This window comes from Carassius carassius, chromosome 4 (genome assembly GCF_963082965.1).
Source record: "Carassius carassius chromosome 4, fCarCar2.1, whole genome shotgun sequence".
NCBI classification, from domain to species: Eukaryota; Metazoa; Chordata; class Actinopteri; order Cypriniformes; family Cyprinidae; genus Carassius; species Carassius carassius.
This window is the reverse complement of record NC_081758.1, coordinates 23,392,304-23,414,251: the sequence shown is the minus strand read 5'-3', so window position 1 is coordinate 23,414,251 and position 21,948 is coordinate 23,392,304. Positions and strand designations below refer to the sequence as shown.

Sequence of the window (21,948 nt, the reverse complement as noted above, 5' to 3'; positions counted from 1 at the left end):
TCATCATGCTGTCCTATGGAATCTGCTGGAGGGTCAGGTGGGGCCAAAGCTAGATCTCGCTCTTCAATAGGTGGCTGATGATTATACGTCACCACTAGGCCAGGAAGCCACCAGGTTGGAGGGGGCATTGATTCTATCGGGCGGCATGCTGGAGGTTGTGATTCCTCTGGTTCCTGACTAGGCTGCAACATATCCAAGGGGCATGGTTGGAGGTTATTCCTATGTACTGTGCGGGTGGGTGCTTCCTTACCCTCTGGTCGAAGTACATAGACTGGGTGGTTTTCCCGGAGCTGCTTGACCACCACATACGGTTCTGGTGCCCACCTCAGGTTCAACTTTCCTTTGGCCCTCCTGCGGAAGTTGCGGACAAGCACTCGTTCCCCTGGGAGCAGGGATGCCAGCTTGACTCTTCTGTTGTATCTGGCCTGGTCTCGGTCCTGTCGTTGTTGAGTATGCCTGGTTACTGTCTGATAGGCATGGTTCAAAGCTTCCTGGTGCCTCTTTACCCACCCCGACAGGGTATGGGACTCGGTTTCAGGTTTCAGGCCAGTTACCCAGTCGACAGGCAATCTGGCATGCCTCCCAAACACAACGTAGTGAGGGGTCATTCCGGTGGTGCTGTGAATGGTGTTGTTATATGCCTGGACAAGAGCGGGAAGCCGGTTTGGCCACTGGGCTTGGCTGGTTTCATCCAGGGAGTTTAACAGCCCCAACAGGGTCTGATTGAACCTTTCACAAGCTCCATTCCCTTGGGGGTGATAGGCTGTGGTGCGGCTCTTCTGGCAACCGTAAAGTTGGCAAAGTTCCTTCATCAGTGATGACTCGAATGATGCCCCCCGGTCTGTCAGGATCCGTTCAGGACAGCCAAAGGTCTGGATTAGGTTGTTGTATAAGGCTTGAGCTGTCGTGTTGGCAGACTGGTCTCTCGTGGGCACTGCAAGGGCATACTTGGAGAACAGGTCAGTTACAACTAGGATGTAGGGGTACCTGTCCTCAGGCCGCCCCAGGGACAGATAGTCTACCCCAACCACCTCAAATGGGTAACTAGTTAGAATGGATACAAGAGGAACCCTCACCTCTGGCCCAGCCTTGGCACAGACACATTGAGGGCAGGTAGTCGTCCACTGCTTTACATCCTCAGTCATCCTTGGCCAATAGCAGCGCTGCCGCAGGATAGTAAGGGTCCTTTCACTACTTGGGTGTCCCATCTCCCCATGGTAAGTCTCCCAGACCTTCCTAGCTTCTTGCTTGGGGACTACCGCCTGGAAGATCTCTTCTCCAGACCCTGCTTGCTGGTACAGTCGTCCCAAAATGCCGTCTCGCAGCACAATCCGATCCCATTCTCGTCGTAGTTGTTTTGCATGCGAGGACAAAGGGCTACTAACCTCCCGGGGTGGAAGTCCCTGTTCCTTCCTCTGCCGTATCTGCACTAGCTCTGGGTCCTTGGCCTGCAGGTCCGCCCAAGATGGTTCTCCTACTATCACCCTCCTGGCAAGAGATGGCCTTGGATCTTGCGGTTCTGGTAACCTGGAGAGAGCATCTGCATTTTTATTTTGGGTACCTGGCCTGTACTTGACGACGTACTTGAAGTTTGCCAGCTGGGCCACCCACCGCTGTTCCACAGCACCAAGACGGGCAGTGTTAAGATGAACCAATGGGTTATTATCTGTGAACACAGTAAATTCAGCTCCATACAGATAATCTTTGAATTTCTCGGTTACAGCCCATTTCAGGGCTAACAATTCTAACTTAAAAGAACTATAGTTCTGATCATTTCTTTCCGTTGGCTGGAGACTACGGCTAGCATAAGCAATCACTCTCTCTTTTCCCTCTTGTACTTGAGCCAATACTGCCCCCAGACCCTCTAAGCTGGCATCAGTATATAGCCTAAATGGTTGGGAAAAGTCTGCATAAGCCAATATGGGTGTGGTAAGTAACGCTTCCTTAAGTAAATCAAAGGCCTGCTGGCATTCAGGTGCCCATGTAATCGTGGCAGTCTTACTCTGTGCCGCCGTGCCACGTGTCAGTGCATTCAATGGAGTGGCTATTGTGGAGAAGGCAGGTATAAACCGTCGATAATACCCTGCAAATCCAAGGAAGGATTTTACCTGTTTCACGGTCTGGGGAATTGGCCAATCCCTTACCGCAGCGGTCTTTTCTGGATCGGTTGCCACCCCCTGCTCACTGATAACGTGCCCCAGATATGTCACTCTGCGCTGAAACAAGTGGCATTTTGCAGGCTGGAGTTTCAGCCCGTGGCTGTGTTGCAGGTGACTACTAAAATCTGAGGAAAATACCACTACATCATCCAAATATATCAGTAATGAATCATTGACTAAGTTGCCTAAGCAGCGTTGCATTAGTCTTTGGAATGTAGCAGGAGCATTACATAATCCAAATGGCATCCGATTGAATTCATACAGCCCAAAAGGAGTTGCGAATGCGGTCTTCTCTCTATCTATGGGATGCATTTCCACTTGCCAATATCCACTTGCAAGATCTAATGTAGAATACCACCTGGCAGATTTAAGTCCAGTCAAAGCCTCCTCAATACGGGGCAGCGGATAGGCGTCTTTATGGGTGAGGGCATTAAGTTTTCTGTAGTCCACACAGAATCTCCAATTTCCATCTTTTTTCTTCACAAGCACTATTGGGGCTGCCCAAGGGCTTGCGCTCTCTCTTACCACGCCACTTGTCAGCATATTCTGTAACAAAGATCTCAGTTCGGTATACAAACTTGGGGGAATGGGACGGTACCGCTCGCGACTGGGGGGTGCTGAGCCCGTGGGTATTTGGTGTTTCACCACTCCAGTACAGCCAAAGTCTTCATTATGGTTGGCAAATGCTTTTGACCACTTATGCAACAGGTTTGTCATATCCCTCTGCTGGTCTGGAGTCAGGCCGTCTCCCTGTAGAGCCAGTGCTGGATGTGGTTCAGTTGCGTCCGTACCCCCCACCGTCCCAATGTGTCTCACCTCTACCTCCACCACATCCGCTGCCACGCTGTTGAGGACAAGCTCTTGTTCCCCTTGGATATCAGTCATAGCCACTTCAGTCACTTGAGCCAATGGCTGTCGCTGGGGGACCTCCACAGGGTATGGGTTAGGGTTGCACAGCCGCAATGGAACTCTCCCACCATGTAGCACTGCCAGTGTGCGGCCCACACACCACTCTGAGTCACTATCAGGGAGGGGTTCTATGATTACATTACATGCCTGTTTGGGGGCACCTTCAGATACCTGTGTCCACACAAGCATCTCTGTCTGGGGTGGAATGACCACTGGTTGCTGGCGTAGTAATTTGGCCATGCCTTGGTAAGGGGGGAGTGACCCTCTAGTGGAAATGCAATGGCACTCTGTAAACGCTCGAACCCAAGCCTGGCCTTGGACCAGCGGTATGGTCGTCTTAAAAGCAGCCAACCCTGGGTGGTTCCCTTGAGTGAGAGCAGACCAGACAGAATTAATAATATTCATACCAAGTATGCCCTTATCTGGCCCCAAGCATTCATCGTTCACAATTATTACCCCCTTTGCAGGCACATAGATACTTCCTACTCTGCAATCGACCAGAGCATAGCCAATATATGGAATCTTCAAACCATTGGCTGCACGTAGGGTCAACCAGGGAGTCTCCTCAATATTGGTCAAACAGGTACTTCCCAAGTATTTGTTAAACAAACTTTGGCTCAAAAGGGTAACCTGTGACCCCGTATCCAGCACAAATGGCACCGACATTTCATTCATCTTTATAACAACATCAAGACACTCACCGATCAAAGCGGATTTCTTTTGCGACATGGGCCCCTCATCCTGGCCAACAGCCCCCACTACTTGGCCCTCAGCTGTAGGGGAAATTAAAAATCCCGCCGCCTGGACGGTCTATGCGGGCACCAGCGTTGCACATGTCCAGCTTCGCCACAGCCTAAGCAAATGGGCCGGCCCTCTGCGTCCCACTGGTAAGCCGACATGGGCGTTTGTCGTTGCCTCACCTGGGGCACCTTTGTTGGGGCCGCAGAACTGCTCGTGGGTCGAGTGCTGGGGGCTGGCGGTGCTTCTCTCGTTGCACCCTGACCTCTTCCATTAAACTGGCCGAAAGGGCCATCATCTGCTCTCGCATCTCCCCTATTAGGTCCTGCTGCAGTTCTTCTCTTAACTGACTTTTCAGTTGTTCTAGGTGGGATCTGTCGTTTCTTGGTGGTGGGGCTGTGACCCTCTGGGAGATGGCAACCTCCTCCCCCTCCTGTAACTCCTGTTCCAGAGCCCGCGCTTCTTTGCAAGCTGTACTGAAAGTCAGGCGTTCATCTCGCCGGAGCTGGCGGCTTAACTCCTGTTTAATGGGCCCTGCGCCTAGGCCCACCATCAGTTGGTCCAACAGTAGGTCCTCTCCATCCTCAGTACCACCTGCATCTCGCTCCTGCCATCTGGAAAAGAATTCTCTCAGCCTTAGTATATAAGCACTCACAGTTTCTTCTGCACGCTGTCTACAATTAAAAAAACTTGCTCTCAACTGCGCCTTAGTGGTTGGTTTAGCATACAGTGTCTGTAACTGTTGCAATACTTTTGCTCCTGTGTTCTTACTTGAAGGTTGCACAAGATGCAGCTCACGCTTGGCATCGCCTTCCAGAGCCCCCAGCAAAAAGTCTGCTTGCTGTTGTTCACTCAATCCTTGGGCCCTCAACATGGCCTCCACCTGAACCCTCCATTCTCCAAATTTAGCTCTATTGCCATCAAATTTCGGAATCCATGCAGCCCCCATAAACCATGGCATAACAAACTGAGCCATAATGGCTGGATTATTGCTACCACCTACTGACAAGTTACCGCTATTACCTGGAGTCGAGTCCATTACCTATCAGTGGAGCTGGTATCCTGCCGACTACGCCAAATAAGGACACACTAAAATGTGAAGTTCTTAGTTTATACCAGCGTTTAGTTTCTCCACTGATAGGAAAAGGACAACAACCACTTCTTGAATTTATACAGTTTATTTATATAACAATTTACTCACAATAATAAAATAGGCAATAGAAAAAAAAGGTAAAAAAAACAACTCACTGGTCAGTTAATGCTGCAACACAATTCACCACAATTCATCAGCTTAAATCTATACTCCAAATTCCATCCTACATCAATATATAAAATCAAAGCATAAAAATGAAATGAATAAAAAAAAAGAGTTCGTCAGTCTGTAGTCAAATCCCAAACCACATTCAAGGTCTATGGGCCTTATATGGAAATCCGCCAGATGAGCGGACCACGGAAGAGAGTGCTGATTCAGATGAGGTACCGTAGTCTAAATAGTCTGTCCCTTTACGCAGCTCCGTGATTCCAATGCAAACGGCGGCAGCACTGAGGAGGAATAAACGTAGCCCTTAGTCTCACGCAAATTTATAGTACAGCTCTCGCACACACACATAAGTTGATAGGCAGGACAACTTTCCTTTACTTAGCTCAGATCAGGCGTTGAATCCACCGCATGAACCTCTGCGTCCCTCTTCTGATCCGCTTTCACTTAGCTATCTCCAGTATGCGTTGTACTCAGATCCGTGCCCACTGTTCGTCTGGCTGTGACTTCCTGAAATCAATCGCAGCGATCTGTGTTCCTTTCCCGTACGTTCAGCTCGCGGTATGCGTGCGTTCCTCCGTACCCCTTCACTCTGCCCCCCGCTCCCTTGTTTCTCGCTTGCCTTCTCTTATACCAACTGCCGCACCTGTCCTTAATTACTCCATTAGTCCGGGCAGGCTGTCAAATGCCACCAATGTCACAGCAAGAGGGTTGGGTCTGTCAATCATAACTGTTCGGAAGTATTTAGACCCACACATAAGCAACCCGTGACACAGCATTAAATAATCAAAATACACACACAAACCAAATCAATTACATGGGTGAAATAAACAACACACAAAAGGGTTCAATACTATAGACAGACAGATGTTCCACATTTGACACAGGTTTGACTCGTTACAAAAGAGAGATGACGCAATATTTACTGTGAGCACTACATCAGGAAGCAAGAGTACCTTGCATTAGGCAAAACATTTTCAAACGCATCGGCTGTGCGAGCCTCATCCTGCACGCGCGCACGCACAGTCGCTCCACCCTCCTATAGATGTCCGCACGCGCGCGATGAGCGTTCATTTCATTCAACAAAACCGCGCTGCTGGTCGTTCCATGTAGCATGCATATATTTACGATATCTCACTATCTCATGTCTTATTCTGACACAAGTGTAGGCGTTTGTTGCGTTTTTGTTGCCTAGGCGCCACAACAAAGTCTCGAAATGCGTTATTTGTTGTTTACGAACGATTCATGTTAAACCAAAGGGTGATTTAAAGAAACGACTTTCAGTCATGCGTACGCGGATTCGTAAGTGATTGGAGATAAACACCCGATAGCAGGTTCTGAAAAGTCTCCACATACATTTACAATGACGCGATTAGAAAGCGAATCGTTATCTGTTTGACCAATTGAACTGATCAAAGTGCAAACAAGAGAAACGAGAGAGGCTTCTATCAGTGAAGGTGAGGAAGAGGAATCGTTTGCTACAGGGATCACTAAAAAAAGTTGGCCACTTAATGGGAACTGATAACGGTAGGCTCTCACGAATCTCAGTACGGTAACGTTACAGGATTTGACTGGAGAATGACTTCACATCTGAAAATGGTTTAAATTTTAACTTTAACCTAAAGTTTTAAATTCTGTAACTAACACCTTAAATCTGGTTAAACTGTAGGCCTAAATGTTTAAATATTTAAATACATTTAAATTAAATGTTTAAATACATTAGGCCTATTGAATTGGTCTGTCGTAACACTAAACGTTGCAAGTATGCTGACTTAATTAGTACACATATATTTCACAATTTAAATGCAACTGTGGATTTGAATTGCTGGAAGGTCACATAACTCAACATCACTGCCCTAAGTGGGGTCAAGATGTCAGATTGTAAATATTAAAATGATTCTTGCTTAGCATATTTAACTAAACAAGTTGGTTTCGAATGTCACGTTTGAAATACGGCAATTTAATGATTAATGAGAGGCATTCTGGGATAACTCATACATCAATAATGATATAAAATGGCTATCTCTGAAATTCTACAATCAGGTTTGTGATGCTGATAAGCACCATTAAGACACAGGTTGTAAAATAGAAAGTTGCATGCTAAATTAAAATTAAAATTAAAACCTCTTTTTACTGATTTTCACGGTAATCATAATTATGTAACCATATATTATCTGGTTGCATATACATTTATAAAAAGTTACTGTAAAATTAAATTATTTTTTAAATCTATTTTATCCCCACTGTGTATGGTAAGGAAACCTACTGCTAACAAATTTCTGAAAAAGCATTTCTATCCCATTCTAATAACCAAAAGTCTACATCTTAATCTGCACCTTTGCTAACTGAGGAACTATATGGTACCATATTAATACACAAACACATTGTTTTGCAAATAAATCAACCTTTTAAAATGTTTAGGAGCTTTAGCTCAGTTGTCAGCAAAATAAATGATGGGGTCTGCTGCTCCGAGTTTGTGCACACATCCCAGGTGCAACAGGTCACAGAAGTAGGTCCTGGTTCAACAATTATGGCAGTTATAATATCAAATCAAACCGCTGTAAATAATTATCAAGATATAACATCATAAAGTAGCTGCTAGGATCCATCTGAATTAACTAGATGGTTCCTATATTAGATTATACAGCTCACTATTGTCCATATACTCATGTCCAGTTTAGAAGTTTAGTGTTCGTTAAAAATAAATCTATATTAGCTAAATCACTCACTTTTGAAACTGAGAGACAGGTATTACATATATCAGACAGCTAGGTTACTATCTGCAGAGACACTAAACCCATGACTACAAAACGGTCTGTAATATAATAATACATTGAAACAGATAATAAACGGCTATTCACTACTTCACATCATTGGTTCAAAGACTTGCGCCTGGTTGCTAATATTTTTCTAACCCCAAATTAATTAAAATGTGGGGTGATGTGTGATCAGCAGTAAAACACTGAGAAGACTGTGTGACCAACCTTAATCTGTTTCGCTTTCTCTGTTTTGTTCTCTCTTTCTCAATTTTAGAGTTAATGGGAAAGGAGGACAAGTCACAGTGGAAGGAGTTAATCGAGGATATAAGTGTTTTACAATGGGTATTTTCATTTCTGTTTTTAGGTGAGATCTGCAGCACACACAGAAAAAAAAAAAACTTTTGGGTGCTAAATAGAAATTTCCATGATGCTTCCCCTTGTGTGTCAGGTTGACACTGTAACATTATCACTAATTCTGTATGTATGTGTGTGTGTGTGTGTGTGCAGGAGCGGCCTGTCTGCTGCTGATGATCTATTTGATGTTCACTTCTCTGTGGCTCTTTCCCACACTCTACTTCTCCTGGCAGATCTATGATTGGCATACACCTGAAAGAGGTCAACCCATCACTAGAACACACATTTCTATTCTTAACAGTCACAAAATGTGTTACACATATGGATGGTTTAATGGATAGCACACCTAAAAATGAAAGTGCTGTCATCATTATTTACTCACTCATGTCGTTACAAACCTGTAAGACTGACTTTTCAGGTTTCAATAAGACATTCTGAGAAAAGTCTGTTGTTTTTTTGTCAAGGGTCAATAGTCACTAAAACTGTTGGTTACCAACATTCTTCCAAATATCTTTTCTGCTCCACTTAAGCCATATAGGTTTGGAAAGACATGAGGGTGAGAAAATTATCAGAGTTGTCATTTTTGGGGGACTTATCCATCTAAATTCACAAGTTGACCTCAGAAATTAAAATTCCATTTAATTCTTAATTAACAGCTTTCACTTTCTGATAAAATTAAAAATGTTGTCAAATTGTTATTTTCTCTGTCCACTAGGTGGCAGACGAACAAAATTTGTGCGAAACTGGGAAGTATGGAAACACTTCAGAGATTATTTTCCTGTGAAGGTAAACAATATACCCAGTAACTGACATAAAACATTTGTTACTGACTACCAACAACTGTTCTTCAACTTCAGCTCTTGAATCTTTTGTGCATCCCACCCATCTCTATCCTTCTTTGACTTTCTATTCCTTCAGCTGGTAAAGACTGCTGAATTGAATCCCAGTAAGAACTATATTATGGGTTGTCACCCCCACGGCATCATGTGTGTGGGAGCCTTCTCGTGTTTCAGCACAGACCGTAGTGGATTTGCAGAAACCTTTCCTGGTATACGCCCCGTGCTTGCAATCCTGGCTGGACTTTTCCGCCTTCCTCTCTTCAGAGAGTATATTTTAGCTGCAGGTCAGTAAAACAAGAGCTAAAGTGAGACTTAATGAGAGAGAAGATGTTGAGAACATTTTGAAAAAGATGAAGTGTTTCTCCATCTATTTCTCATTCTCAGGTCTGTTGCCTGTCAGTAAGAAGAGTTTAGATTACTTGCTGAGCCGTACTGGTGTGAGTAACGCTGTGGTCATCATCATTGGTGGGGCAGAGGAATCACTTACCTCGTCTCCAGGAGTAAACACTGTAGTCATGAAACACAGGAAGGGTTTTGTACGACTGGCTCTTGAACATGGGTGAGGAAGAGACACGAACAAGACAAGATCATGATAAAGTTTAAACCAGTGCTTCTCAACCAGTGATCGGACCCACTATGGGGCCACAGCAAACTTCCAAGGGGGCCCCCGGATGACTAAAGTTATTCAAATTAGTATATTACTATTAATACAATGAATATGCAAAGTCATATTATTATTCTTATTATGATTAATAAATTAAAATGTTAACTCAAAGGCTAAAAAGAATGAAGAAGATTAAATAAATACAAGTACCTTTGTTATAATTATAGCAGAAATACTGGAGGAAATATCTTACTTTACACAGGGGAGGGGGGCTTTGAACATTGTAAGGGACAAATGGACAATGGGGGACTTCGAGCCAAAAACGTTAAGAACCGCTGGTTTAAACCTGCAAATCATCAGTGAATTTACATGTGATTCACTGTTCAAAATAGAGGATGGAAATCATTTTAACTAGAAGGAGGTAGAACTTGAACGAAAAAGTCATGGAGAAATAATAGAAGTTAATTGATTAAAAAAAGGGAACCCTGAAAAATGCAGCATTAGCAACTTTACCATGTATTAACATACAAACATAAGCAGCAACTCAATTTATGAAGTCACATTTTTACATGACGACATCTCGTGTCTTGTTGCTGTTCACTTAGGGCTGACCTGGTTCCCGTGTACTCCTTCGGAGAGAACGAACTATTTCAACAGGTGGTTCTGTCTGAGGGCAGCGTGGGTCGACGGCTGCAGGCTCTTTTTAAGCAGATTATGGGTTTTGCTCCATGTCTCTTCACTGGGGGGCGCTGGCTGCTTCTGCCATTCAGACGTCCTGTCACCACTGTAGGTAGGTTCAAAACACTTGCATTTTACTACGTAATATTTGCTAAACAATTATTGATTTTGTAAAGTTAATGTATAGAACTACCGAGCTGTTACTCAGAGAGTACATGTAGCATGTTTTAGTATGTATGAATGCAGTGTACCTTTGTCTCTTTCAGTGGGCTGTCCCATTACTGTGCCTAAGGTTGGCAGTCCATCTCAGGAACAGGTGGATCATTACCACAGTTTATACATGAAGGCTCTGTCTGAACTTTTCCACAAACATAAAACCAGTTGCGGACTGGCCAACACACATGAGCTGCGCTTCATATAGAATTGTTGGAAAGCACAAAGTTATTGAAACAGCTGAGAAACATACTTATTTCAGTTTTGTTTTCATGTTGAATATTTTAACTTTTTGGTTCTCCTAAATGATGCTCAAAGCACAAAGTGAATGGGATGAATGCAATTTGGGGTCTAAATCAGAATGATGCTCATATGGAGCTGTATATTATGTCCCATAAATGAAGAACAACAACAACAAAACTTTAGTCTAAGGATTTACCACCTTTATCAGTGATGAAACACTGGAAATTTAAAACATGTTAGTGCTCATAATGAAATTATGTGTGAAGAGTATTGAGGGGAAATGGTATTTTTAAGTGTGAACATTTTCCAGCTCATAATTATTTTTATACTTTTAGAAATATGGATGATTTATACATGTATTTTAATGTTTTTACCTTAAATCCAAAGGTCTTAAAAATACATGTCTTCTTGCAAAACAGATCACAAACCAAGCACATTGTTACCACTTCTAGTCATTTAATTGTTTCAGAAAACAGCATTTTATAGCAATAAATATGTACACATATTTACAAACAAAAGCAATGCTTTGTGTTAAATTACAAAACTTCATATACAAAAACCATTGTTAACTGCTGCAGGTTCCTTTAATTATGATAAAGAAATCTGTGAATAGGCATTTTGCTTTCTAAAGAACATGTTTTTAACTTTTGTAACCATAAGATGCAAGTCTTTCCTTCCTGCCAATCGTGGTCATTTAGTACAAAACACGTCAACAGCAGTTTTTTAGTTGCATTGTCTTATATTTTAATGAGAACAGAATTAACTCTAATTACAATACTTCAACAGCTAATTTTTTTTTTTTTGCAAATGCTTTATGTTTCATCCTATTATGTGAATTTTCAAATGAAGTGCAGAGATGACAGGTTATTATTTTAACAGTCAGGTCGAAGGCTTCTAGTGATTTACATCTCAACATGTTTGTGCAGGCAAATGAATGTAATGCTTCTGAGGGACATAAATTGTAAGTGTGCATTTTGACCCATAAGCTTATTTTAATTTTGATAGGAGTTCAGTTGAGGAGCAAATCATACTGTCCACTTTAGACACCTGAAAAGACAAAGAGCACAATTTACACTCATTTCATCTTCCCTAGTCCTATTAGTTTACTTTAGTATTCAATCTATTTTAATGGTGTTTCATTTCTTAAATGGATAATGAAAATTCTTTCCTCATTTACCTACCCTAAACCTATATAACTTTCTCCTTCTTTGAAAACATTCTTCAAAATATATTCTTCTCAACAGAAAAACAAAGTAATACAGGTTTGGACGTGAGGTAAACGATGACAATTTTAATTTTGGGGTGAATTGTTCGATTAACGTCAGCTTATCTTGTGGTGTCAGTGTGTGATAACACAATTGTTTGTGTTGCTATTATCTGGTTTCACTTTTGAGGAATAGTGTTGCGTTCCACCCACACGTGTGAGCGAGTGTTACCTGGTCTCATGGTGTGTTCCTAAACATCGGACACAGCAGTAGCGAGCTCCACATGACACACAAGTGTAGTTTGATGGGAAGCCGCACACTGCACAGAAATGTCGCTGAGGAAACTTCGAGGGCTCAGCACATGCAGTCAGATAGTTCGGTCCCTCACTGACACTCAAGTCCTGAAAGAGAGAGAGAGAGGTACAAATACAAAACATATCCAGGTCTCCAAAAAGAGAAGAAACTATATTTTGTTTACTCCAAGAATTAGAACTAATAATTTTACATTGTGTGCGTAAATTTTACTATTGAGGAATTACGTTACATGAGTCATGACATTCACCCAAGAAAAGAGTGCGAGTTTCTCTCTGGATGTTTCTCAGTACAGATGCGTTACCTCCTCCTCCAGAAGAGCCTGGAAGTTTTTACGGAACCTCTGTTTAAAATGATCACCCCTCGTCTTCTTTCTCCGCTTGCCTTGAAATCAGAATCCATCAGGCGAGGACAATAAAGACAAACACAGCTGTCAACGTCGGATACAGTTCGTAAAGAAGGATTTAATGCGAGCAAAAGGATGAGCACTGATGCACAACACCGACTCGATTCGTTACCGGATTCGTTGCTCTCGTCGAACTGCGGCAGCCGCTTGACGAGCTGCGGGAGGCTCGCGTGAGGGTCGTCCTGGAAGTTGTCTTTCTCGAGCGCCTCGAGCTGGCGGGTTAAACGGCGCTGGCGCGTCGCGCTGTCCAGAACGCGCCGCTGGTTGGGATCCTGCGAGCGGACTGAGGAGGACAAGTCGTCTGAATGTGAACTACAGCTGGATTTACATGATCTGACAATAGCAATCAATCAAAAAACTGTCCACATGTTTAAACGCAAATTATGAGAAACAGAAACAGATCGACAAGCATTACAATTAATTTATGCCATGCGGTGATATAAGTCAAAGGATAGGCTACAAAACTTTACTTAACGCACGGTTACCGGTTGTTTTCTTCTCCGCCATGGCCGGAAGTATGGGAAGCAGGATTTTTCTTCTTGATTTGTGATGGTTCTCAATCTGCTCGCGCACTACTGACCTCTAGCGAACTGCTGTGCAATGATCGTCTGGCTAAAACAGTTAACTCTCCAAGCACATGATCCTCCCGCATTACGGAATAGGTCTGAATTAGCAGTAGAATCGGCTGCTTAGGTGGCGCTGTCACACACAAGAAAATTGCGTCCCAGGGATAGACTGTATAAAAACGGTCCCAGGATTATTAGAAACGTGGTTCTTGACCTATTCTCGCAGAGGCCCACTAGGGGACCTCCAATACAACAATCTCAGCCTTCTGAAGATAAACTCAGCAAGAAACAAATTTATGTCCTTCGTGTATTTTGATGATTTTCAAATATCCCTTCCACTGAAAGATTCGTATATCCAACTTAAACAGCTAACATATCAATCATGTCTGTTTTTTGTATCTCATTTCCGCAAAAAAAAAAAATAATTATTGCCTTCTCAAGTATTATAAATAAATGCATTTCTCTATTAAAAAAATTATAAAGTAAAAATTATGTCAGATATGTATGTATGTATTCATGTATGTATGTACCAGGAGCACCTTAAAAACACGCAACAAATTCCTTGTGTGTTTGCGCACACGAATAAAGCTAATTCTGATTCTGATAAACTTTAAATTATTATTTGTGAATGTGTTTATGAGATTTTAAAAAGTGGGATGAGTAAAAATTTTAAACAACAGTTGGAATGAGGTTATGCATTAATAAAACCTTACCAGAAAAGAGAACTTGATGATTAAGTTCAGGATTTTGTACTTTGTACTTTTTAGTATTAAACATAGCCTACTATTATTAAACAATAACAGAATATCTTCATGAGAATCCATATATCACATACCTTAACTTATAAATGTAGCCTACTATCAACTAATTTAATGAATCATTCAAATATTCAAGTTTTTCTTTCTGTTGGCTTCGGTTTATATAAAAAACGTAGGCTATACGTGATGTTGTCATAGTTTTAGAGGTTTGCGCATATAGCGTTAGATGAAAGTGAAAGAAGGTTGAGCTTTTATTAGATGAAAGGGAAAGTGTTTCACAGTGACTCTTGATTTGAACGACCAAACCGCAGCACTTAAAGCCTCTGAAGAAAAACTTACGGTGAGTAGCCTATGCGTGTTACGTGTGTCCAGACTCCATTCATTTCCATTATTTACTGAAAAAAATGTCTGTTAACGTTACCCTGTAATTTGTGCGTGTATTTATTAGTTTTTAAGTGCATTATCACAGAGCCTAGAATGAAGTACCAAATTAGGGGTGTTTGTTACCTACGTTGAATCTGTAAAATAGGTAGTAACAAATATGCGGAAATAGTTTATCGACAGTGTTTTAGAGTAAATGAGATATACTTCAAATACTAAAAATGTAAATAATTTGTTCGTATTTTATGGGATTGTAAGTGCATTATCACAGAGCCTAGAATTAAAAAACTAAAACCGGTGTGATCATACATCAGTACTTCGCTTACATAAAAAAATCAAAATATTAGGACAAGATGAAGTAAAAGCATTACGCGGCGCTTAAGCAAGATGACAAAGCGAAGACATGTGTGCTCGCCTTGAAGCAGCGCGAGAGCGATTCTGAAGTACAAGGACCCCCTGCTCTCTGTAGCTTTTGCGGTACTTTGATGTCAAACAACGATCGAACCATCGCCGGGGAGGAGCCTATACAGCCTATAGGAGGAAACCCCTCCCTTCCCCTCTCTCCCCTCCCTATCAGAACGTGAAGAATTTCAAAAGCAAAAGTGAAAGCGATTGGTGTCCTGGGCTCGACTCTGGGCGTCATGATTTTTTGCAAGTATAGCCTACGCTGCAACAATCTTTCGACTGCGTCTATCTAAAAGCCAAGGTAGCATTTACAATAAGGAGGCCTGTTTCAAACATCGGGATCTTTTTCGAGCGAAACCGGTGAAACATAAAAAAGGTAGATAACTGATTAAAATTAATTCAAATATAAAAACATCAGTTTCTTGTTAAAAAATGCTTTCAGAACTCGACCAGATGAAGGAAAGAAAATATGAATAGACATGATGTGACAAACTTGAAGGCACAGGATTTGAAGACTTCCTGCCTTTTTAGATACAGCCCTTTACAGTATTGTGCAGTTTAAAAATGTTTTCTTTCTTAATTTTTATTAAACATATAGCCTAGTTTCTGTTTTGTAAGGTACTATTTGAAAAAATGTGTCTAATAAAACAATGTTTTAAGTTTGTATTCTTAATGCAATATGTAGTATCCATTTTAACCATTCTTCAACCATTTTATGTTTTTCCCCCCTAATTTTGGATTCAGGACAGACAATGGATCGTGCTGCACAAGACATCAAGAAATCTCTTAACAGGAAAGGCTTTAAGGAGGTCTCTTCCATTCAGCAATGTCATTTCTTACTGTTTTTCTGCCCCATTATTTCTCGTGCTGGAACTGACATCGACGCTGCAGTGAAGCACATCAATCAAGTGAAAGGTCACTTACAATTGTGGAAAGCTAGATTAGGCTAATGATAAAACATATGTAATTAAACTTTGTAACCAAATTAGTTTTTTATGATCCAGTTAACAATCCACTTATAATTGCCTTACAGCTTCCAGTTTTCACATATCAGTGCCAGTCATCATGGTGGTGCTCCATCACACTTTTGACCCAGAGAAACTTATACTAGACAGCAACAATGTTATAGCGAGCGAGTACATATCTGCAGTGGACTGTCTGTTCGATGACAATGGATTACTGGCTGGATGTCAGAAGAATACGAATGCAATCAATACAATTGCAAGGGACTCAGAATTAAAGGTAGGTTGATCACAATGCCCTTTACATAAACTGATGTGTTTCCACAGTTATTAACAAAAAGAAAAGTAAAAAAAAAATTAAATGTGGGGTTTTCTTATACAGTGCCTGAAGGAGTGAGGGTGAATTTGTCACCCTTTACTCTTCTGTCTGCTGTAATATATATATATTTTTTTTTTTGGAAAGTCAGGAAGGAAATGCTATTGCAGCAATCATGAATGCAAAAATATTATTTCCTGTAGTCTCAGTAGATGTTTACCCATCCATGACAACTTTCACTTCAGGGAAACCCGGAATCATGAAAAGGGTCAAAAGTGAAATGTTAAATGTGTGTTTTATTGCTGTAAATACAGATATATTGATGTATTAATTTCCCTTTCAGAACTGGACTTTATATCATTGCCTGAAAAGTAAGTATTCCAAGCCTTCTTCATTACATCCTTCATTATTCAGTGAAATTTTCACTTTTACAATCTGACACTGTAATTAATAGTTACAATTATAAAATAAATATAGGCATAAGATATCATATTCAGTATAAATTGTCATTTGCATTTTTGCAGAAGATAATGTAAATATACATCTACCTACAGACCAATACGCAGAAAATGAGCACTTAATCCCTGACAGACCAGTGCCGGATCAGGGGAGAACCATTCATTTCTTCGGGTGTGATGTACCCAGAATTTTAATAGTTTTTTGTGTTTGTTTTTTTGTTTTTGTTCTGATTTGTCTGATTGTTCTGCTAACAATTTTGCTGAAATAAAACAAAGAATGAAAGGACCATTTTTGTAATTATCAGAAGAAATTGTTCAGTGGTAATTGTAGTAATAATGCATTGCATGAAGATAATTAAACATTGAACATAAATAATTAACAGGTTCTTTGATAATATGTGTATGTAAACCATAATTATATAGGGAAAATAGCCTATTCATTAAGTTCACTTTAAGTGTTTTGTGATTAAGTGTATTGAATCAATCACACTCAAATATTTGCATGTCAGTCTAAAAAAAGGTTGTTGTTCGCAAAACGTAAATAAACAGCTGTTTGACCCACTTCTGACAATTGTTTCAGTCTTTGTCTACCACCCCAACTTGTCATCTTTTTATTTAAATTCATAATTCTTTCCACACCAAAAAAGGAAAAAAAAAGACCAAACCACAAAAGCTTTAGTACTCACATTATTTTAATTTATACAAATAAGGTTTATGTGACACTGAAGACTGTAGTAATGGCTGATGAAAATTTAGCTTTTTACAAACAAAAGCAATACTTTCCTTCCTGCCAATCGTAGTCATTTAATCCAAAACATGTCAAAAGCAGTTCCTCTTCAGGGACTCGAGCTGCGTCGAGAACAAATGGGGAACGCGTCCAGCGTGACGTCTCTGAATAGCATGTATAATCAGTCCAATGGAAGGGCGAGACGTCATAGTCGGGTGACGTCAGAGACCAGAAAGCATAAAAGCATAATCAGCCTTGTGTCTTCCACTGTCTATGGTGTCTTCAGCAAGCGCTCTGTGTGTGTCAGTTGCTATCTGTTTGTGAGTCTTATTTAGTGTTGTTTGTCCACTGATAAACTCCATTGTCAAAGCTTCAATCAAGAGAAGTTTTGGGTGAGAGCAGGCAGCGTTCAGACTGTGTGTTTTCCCTGCCAAAAAAAAAAAGAAAAAAGGTAGGGACACACGCAGCTCGTGTGTTGTCTGCTTGAGAGTGAAGCGCGCAGTGTCAGCTATCGAGGGAGTTGACGGCTGCGATGCAAGCCTTTGCTTCACTCTCAGAAGGCTCTTTTTGAGGAGAGAGCTTTCACTGGTGTTTCTCGCAGTGCCAGCCCCGCTTTCGCTGAGGTGGAGCGGTGGTTGTGCTTGCGGGATTCGCTTTCGGATCTGCTGGAAGGAAAGTAAGACGGGCTAGTCCCTATCTTCTTTCTTAGCCACCAGATCCGGCGCCCGCTCTCGGGGGTCGCAAGCCCGCGTTTGCCGTACTTTCTCCCCGATGAGATTGCGCGACGAGCTGCCTGTCTTTCTCTGAGGAGATTGATGTGGAAAGGCGTCGATGAGCTTGATCGCCAGTTGCACAAGCACCAGTCACGCAAGCATATTATGCCTAATATTAACATAAGCAGCATTAATGAAGAGTGGAGCTCGCGCAGTAAGCTCTCGGGGGGCTGATTGTGCTTTTCTCGCTGTTAAGCGCTCTGCTCTCGCCGGGCACGCTCCGAAGAGTGTGTCCGTGCATGCGATCTTGCGGTAACGGGAATCGCACATGATCTGGCGAATGGGTTGGACACGGCTCGTCCTATCTCCACCCGTGTTTACTAGATCTAGAGCTCGTTCTCGAGGCTTGGAAACCAGTGCTGCGGTTTCTTCGCCCTCTGACAGCTCGCTGCTGCTGCTGCATGCTCTCTCGCTGGGCACGCTCCGAGGAGTGTGTCCGTGCATGCGATCTTGTGGTCGCGATTGCACTGGTGCAGAGGCACGGTGGCGACCGCGATAACAGGAATCGCACATGATCTGGCGAACGGGTTGGAGACGGCTCTTCCTATCTCCACCAGTGTTTACTAGATCTAGAGCTCGTTCTTGAGGCTTGGAAACCAGCGCTGTGGTTTCCTCGTCCTCGGAGGTAGAGCTGTCTGCAGCATCCATGTTTCTCTGAGGAGATTGATGTTGTTTGTGTGACTAAGTAGCACAAAATAATATATATATATATATATATATATATATATATATATATATATACATATATATATATATACATATATATATATATATATATATATATATATATATATATATATATATATATAAAACAAGCGCTCTGCCGAGGCAACGCGTGTATTACATTGTTTAATTTTTATGTGAATTTTTTCTACACCAGACCGTGTTGACTCTTCTGGTTGCTGACTACATTTAATTCTAAGGAATAAAATGACATATTTATCAGACTATGTGAAGTCAGATGTACAGGGGCTCTAGGGATTTACTTTCTTTACAATGCAGGCACGTATGTCACCTGCTCAGATCAAGTCGATCCTCACTGCAGTCGCGAGAGTGAGATAAGGCCGGTCACTCACTGTCAAGCAGTCACGGAGATTGCTGGGTCTGATGGCAGCTGCATCCAACGTGAATACTATTGGCCTGCTGTACATGAGACCCCTACAGTGGTGGCTCAAGACCAAGGGGTTCTCCCTGAGGGGAAACCCACTTTGCATGCTAAAGGTCACGCGGCGCTGCCTACGTGCCTTGGATATGTGGAGGAAGCCTTGGATCTTGTCTCAGGGCCCGGTGCTGGGAGCTCCTTGTTGCCGCGTGATGCTAGTGACGGACGCGTCCCTCACCGGGTGGGGTGCGGTCATGAGTGGCCACCCTGCCCACGGTCTGTGGAGTGGCCGCCATCTGATATGGCACATCAACTGCCTGGAGATGCTGGCCGTGCTTCGTGCACTTCGTTATTTTCTCCCAGACCTAAGAGGTCACCATGTGTTTGTAGGGGAATTTACAGTTAAAACCCAAGGACCAGATATGTCACAATGAAGACCAGGAGTCAGAGATGAGTTCAATTAATAATAATAATTTTACTTGAAGAAAATAGTTTGCAATTTCATCAGCAGAAGTCAGCTTCAATACTCTCGACGGAGTTCGTAGGCCGCCCCCCGTACAACTCAAAATCAACCACAGTTATACCCTGACAGAGGATACTAATTGCGTCAATACATAAGTCAACAAAATTCTGATTGGTTCCAAAACCTAGATAAACTCTCCAAAGACATATATCTGATACGCTGGACACTGGCAGTTCTACACCAGACCGTGTTGACTCTTCTGGTTGCTGACTACATTTAATTCTAAGGAATAAAATGACATATTTATCAGACTATGTGAAGTCAGATGTACAGGGGCTCTAGGGATTTACTTTCTTGTGTGAGAACACGTGTGTACCGCTCTTTCTCTGAGGAGGTTGAGGCGGTCAGCGGCTGCTGGGCGGAGCAGTCCCAACCGTGTTCCAGCCCCTCATGACGGGGGTGTCACTTTTGTACTCCGCAGACGCTAGAGTCAGAGTGGCGCTCCCAGGCCGAAGGCTTCTAGTGGAAAGCAGTTCTACGGACCTTTGTTTTCGCTGTATAGCCTTCATCATAACGTCCTGACGCCTAAGGCCTAGGACGTTTTGAGGGCCAGCTCCTTCTGGGGAAGAGTGGTGTACACCGCATTACACGGTGCACGTCTCTCCTCAGTGCCCTCAGGAGAGCGCTTCTCTCAGTTACCGCCTGGAAACGTAGCGGTGCTGAGAGGCTCGCTAACTCTACGGAGGTCTCTAGAGCAGCTAGTACGGTCGTACCCTGCCAGTCCGCCACTTCAGGGCACCGAGCTAGTGGCTCTAGGCTCACCAGAGGCCAGTCTCGTGAGACTGGTTCCCTTAGGAGGTCACATGGCGGTGTGGGAGCCCCTGCCAAGTGTACTTCATGGGGTCCTGCCCCGAGCAGGCTCTGGTCTAGTCTTCCTAGGAGACGATGTGGGTCTGAGGACCGTCGTTTTTAGGAGACTTCAGCTACGAGAGCATTACATGGTGCCCGTCTCTCCTCTGCCCTCAGGAGATTGATCTGCCAACCCTGCCGGTGTTCCAGGGCGCAGTGGTCTCCAGCAAGCGCTTCTCTCAGTTACTGCCCGGAAACGTAGCGGTGCTAAAAGGCTTGCAACCTCCTGGGAGGTTTCCAGAGCAACTAGTTCGACTGTCTCCTGCCGGTGCGCAGCTTCAGGACACCGAGCTAATTGCTCTAATGCCACCAGAGATCAGTCTTGAGAGGCTGATTCCCTTAGTAGATTATTTGGCAGTGTGAAAACTACTGCCAAATGTGTCTCAGTGGGTCCTGCACACTGTAGTGAGAGGCCACAGAATCCAGTTCTGGTGGGCCCCAAGCAGGCTCTGGTAATGGAACAGAAGTAGACTCTCTCTGAGGACGGAGACCATCGAGGTGGTCCCTCCTTGGGTTGCAGAGTCCGGGTCCTACAGCCGGTACTTCACTGTTCCGAGGAAGGATGAGGTGTTGAGTCCTTTTCTAGATCTGTGTTTTTTGAACCGCTCAGTCGGGGGACTGAAGTTTAGCACGCCTGCACAGGCCAAGTCCGAGGACTGGTGTGTCACGATCTATCAAAAGATGCACTTATCTCCATTCTTCTTCATCGGAAGTTCCTGAGGTTTGCTTTTGGGGGCAAAAGCCTACCAATACAGATTTTCCACTGGCCTTGCACTCTCACGACTCAACCACATTGACGATTGGTTGATATCAGCTCAATCTGAGCAGACGACGGTTCGGCACCGAGGTGTCGTTCTCGCTCACATGAAAGAGCTGGGGTTAAAACTTAACACCAAGAAAAGTGTGCTTTCTCCAGTTAAGAGAACCACTTATCTGGGCATGGTGTGGGATTCGACCACGATGCAGGCACGTATGTCACCTGCTCGGATCAAGTCGATCCTCACTGCAGTCGCGAGAGTGAGATAAGGCCGGTCACTCACTGTCAAGCAGTCACGGAGATTGCTGGGTCTGATGGCAGCTGCATCCAACGTGAATACTATTGGCCTACTGTACATGAGACCCCTACAGTGGTGGCTCAAGACCAAGGGGTTCTCCCTGAGGGGAAACCCACTTTGCATGCTAAAGGTCACGCGGCGCTGCCTACGTGCCTTGAATATGTGGAGGAAGCCTTGGATCTTGTCTCAGGGCCCGGTGCTGGGAGCTCCTTGTCGCCGCGTGATGCTAGTGACGGACGCGTCCCTCACCGGGTGGGGTGCGGTCATGAGTGGCCACCCTGCCCGCGGTCTGTGGAGTGGCTGCCATCTGATATGGCACATCAACTGCCTGGAGATGCTGGCCGTGCTTCGTGCACTTCGTTATTTTCTCCCAGACCTAAGAGGTCACCATGTGTT

General features: G+C 43.2%; 3 protein-coding genes across 11 annotated transcripts in view; 2 read left to right on the top strand and 1 right to left on the bottom strand.

The window, feature by feature from the left end:
• Positions 1–6,144: 6,144 nt before the first annotated feature.
• LOC132139525 (diacylglycerol O-acyltransferase 2-like) lies at positions 6,145–11,132 on the top strand. 3 transcript variants are annotated; one of them, XM_059547936.1, is made up of 8 exons: positions 6,145–6,521; positions 8,098–8,187; positions 8,331–8,438; positions 8,893–8,963; positions 9,096–9,300; positions 9,401–9,575; positions 10,226–10,410; positions 10,565–11,132. In XM_059547936.1, exons 2-8 carry the CDS (start codon positions 8,103–8,105, stop codon positions 10,717–10,719), a joined length of 984 nt encoding a protein of 327 aa, XP_059403919.1. In that variant the 5' UTR covers positions 6,145–6,521; positions 8,098–8,102; the 3' UTR covers positions 10,720–11,132. The 3 variants fall into 3 exon arrangements, with proteins under 3 accessions (XP_059403919.1, XP_059403920.1, XP_059403918.1); XM_059547937.1 differs by having other exon boundaries at positions 6,145–6,591; positions 10,226–10,406; XM_059547935.1 differs by having other exon boundaries at positions 6,145–6,591.
• A 58-nt stretch (positions 11,133–11,190) lies between these two features.
• Positions 11,191–13,332, bottom strand: LOC132139524 (zinc finger HIT domain-containing protein 1-like). Of its 5 annotated transcripts, none has more exons than XM_059547929.1 (5): positions 13,148–13,332; positions 12,778–12,960; positions 12,576–12,655; positions 12,191–12,360; positions 11,191–11,801 (listed from the first exon to the last, which is right to left on the bottom strand). In XM_059547929.1, exons 1-5 carry the CDS (start codon positions 13,182–13,184, stop codon positions 11,780–11,782), a joined length of 492 nt encoding a protein of 163 aa, XP_059403912.1. In that variant the 5' UTR covers positions 13,185–13,332; the 3' UTR covers positions 11,191–11,779. The 5 variants fall into 5 exon arrangements, with proteins under 5 accessions (XP_059403912.1, XP_059403915.1, XP_059403913.1 ...); XM_059547932.1 differs by having other exon boundaries at positions 13,163–13,331; XM_059547930.1 differs by having other exon boundaries at positions 13,157–13,328.
• A 629-nt stretch (positions 13,333–13,961) lies between these two features.
• Positions 13,962–21,948, top strand: part of LOC132139520 (uncharacterized) — a 74,102-nt gene continuing 66,115 nt past the window's right edge. The window contains exons 1-5 of one of the 3 annotated variants that reach the window (XR_009433636.1): positions 13,962–14,341; positions 15,532–15,702; positions 15,821–16,029; positions 16,409–16,436; positions 16,620–17,081. The gene's annotated coding sequence lies outside the window, so the exon portion shown is untranslated. Of the gene's footprint in view, positions 14,342–14,962; positions 15,164–15,531; positions 15,703–15,820; positions 16,030–16,408; positions 16,437–16,619; positions 17,082–21,948 lie in introns of those variants that run through there. The other 2 variants (XR_009433637.1, XM_059547926.1) reach the window with 2 other exon arrangements.

Bases quoted from the DNA above. Each gene is read 5' to 3' on its own strand.
- LOC132139524 (XM_059547929.1), bottom strand. From the start codon at position 13,184: ATGGCGGAGAAGAAAACAACCGGTAACCGTGCGTTAA. The intron at 12,961-13,147 runs GTAAAGTTTTGT...TGTCCTCCTCAG, and splicing joins AACCGGTAACCGTGCGTTAA to TCCGCTCGCAGGATCCCAAC. The intron at 12,361-12,575 runs GTAACGCATCTG...TCTCTCTTTCAG, and splicing joins AGGCTCTTCTGGAGGAGGAG to GACTTGAGTGTCAGTGAGGG.
- LOC132139525 (XM_059547935.1), top strand. The intron at 8,188-8,330 runs GTGAGATCTGCA...GTGTGTGTGCAG, and splicing joins ATTTTCATTTCTGTTTTTAG to GAGCGGCCTGTCTGCTGCTG. The intron at 8,964-9,095 runs GTAAACAATATA...CTATTCCTTCAG, and splicing joins GAGATTATTTTCCTGTGAAG to CTGGTAAAGACTGCTGAATT.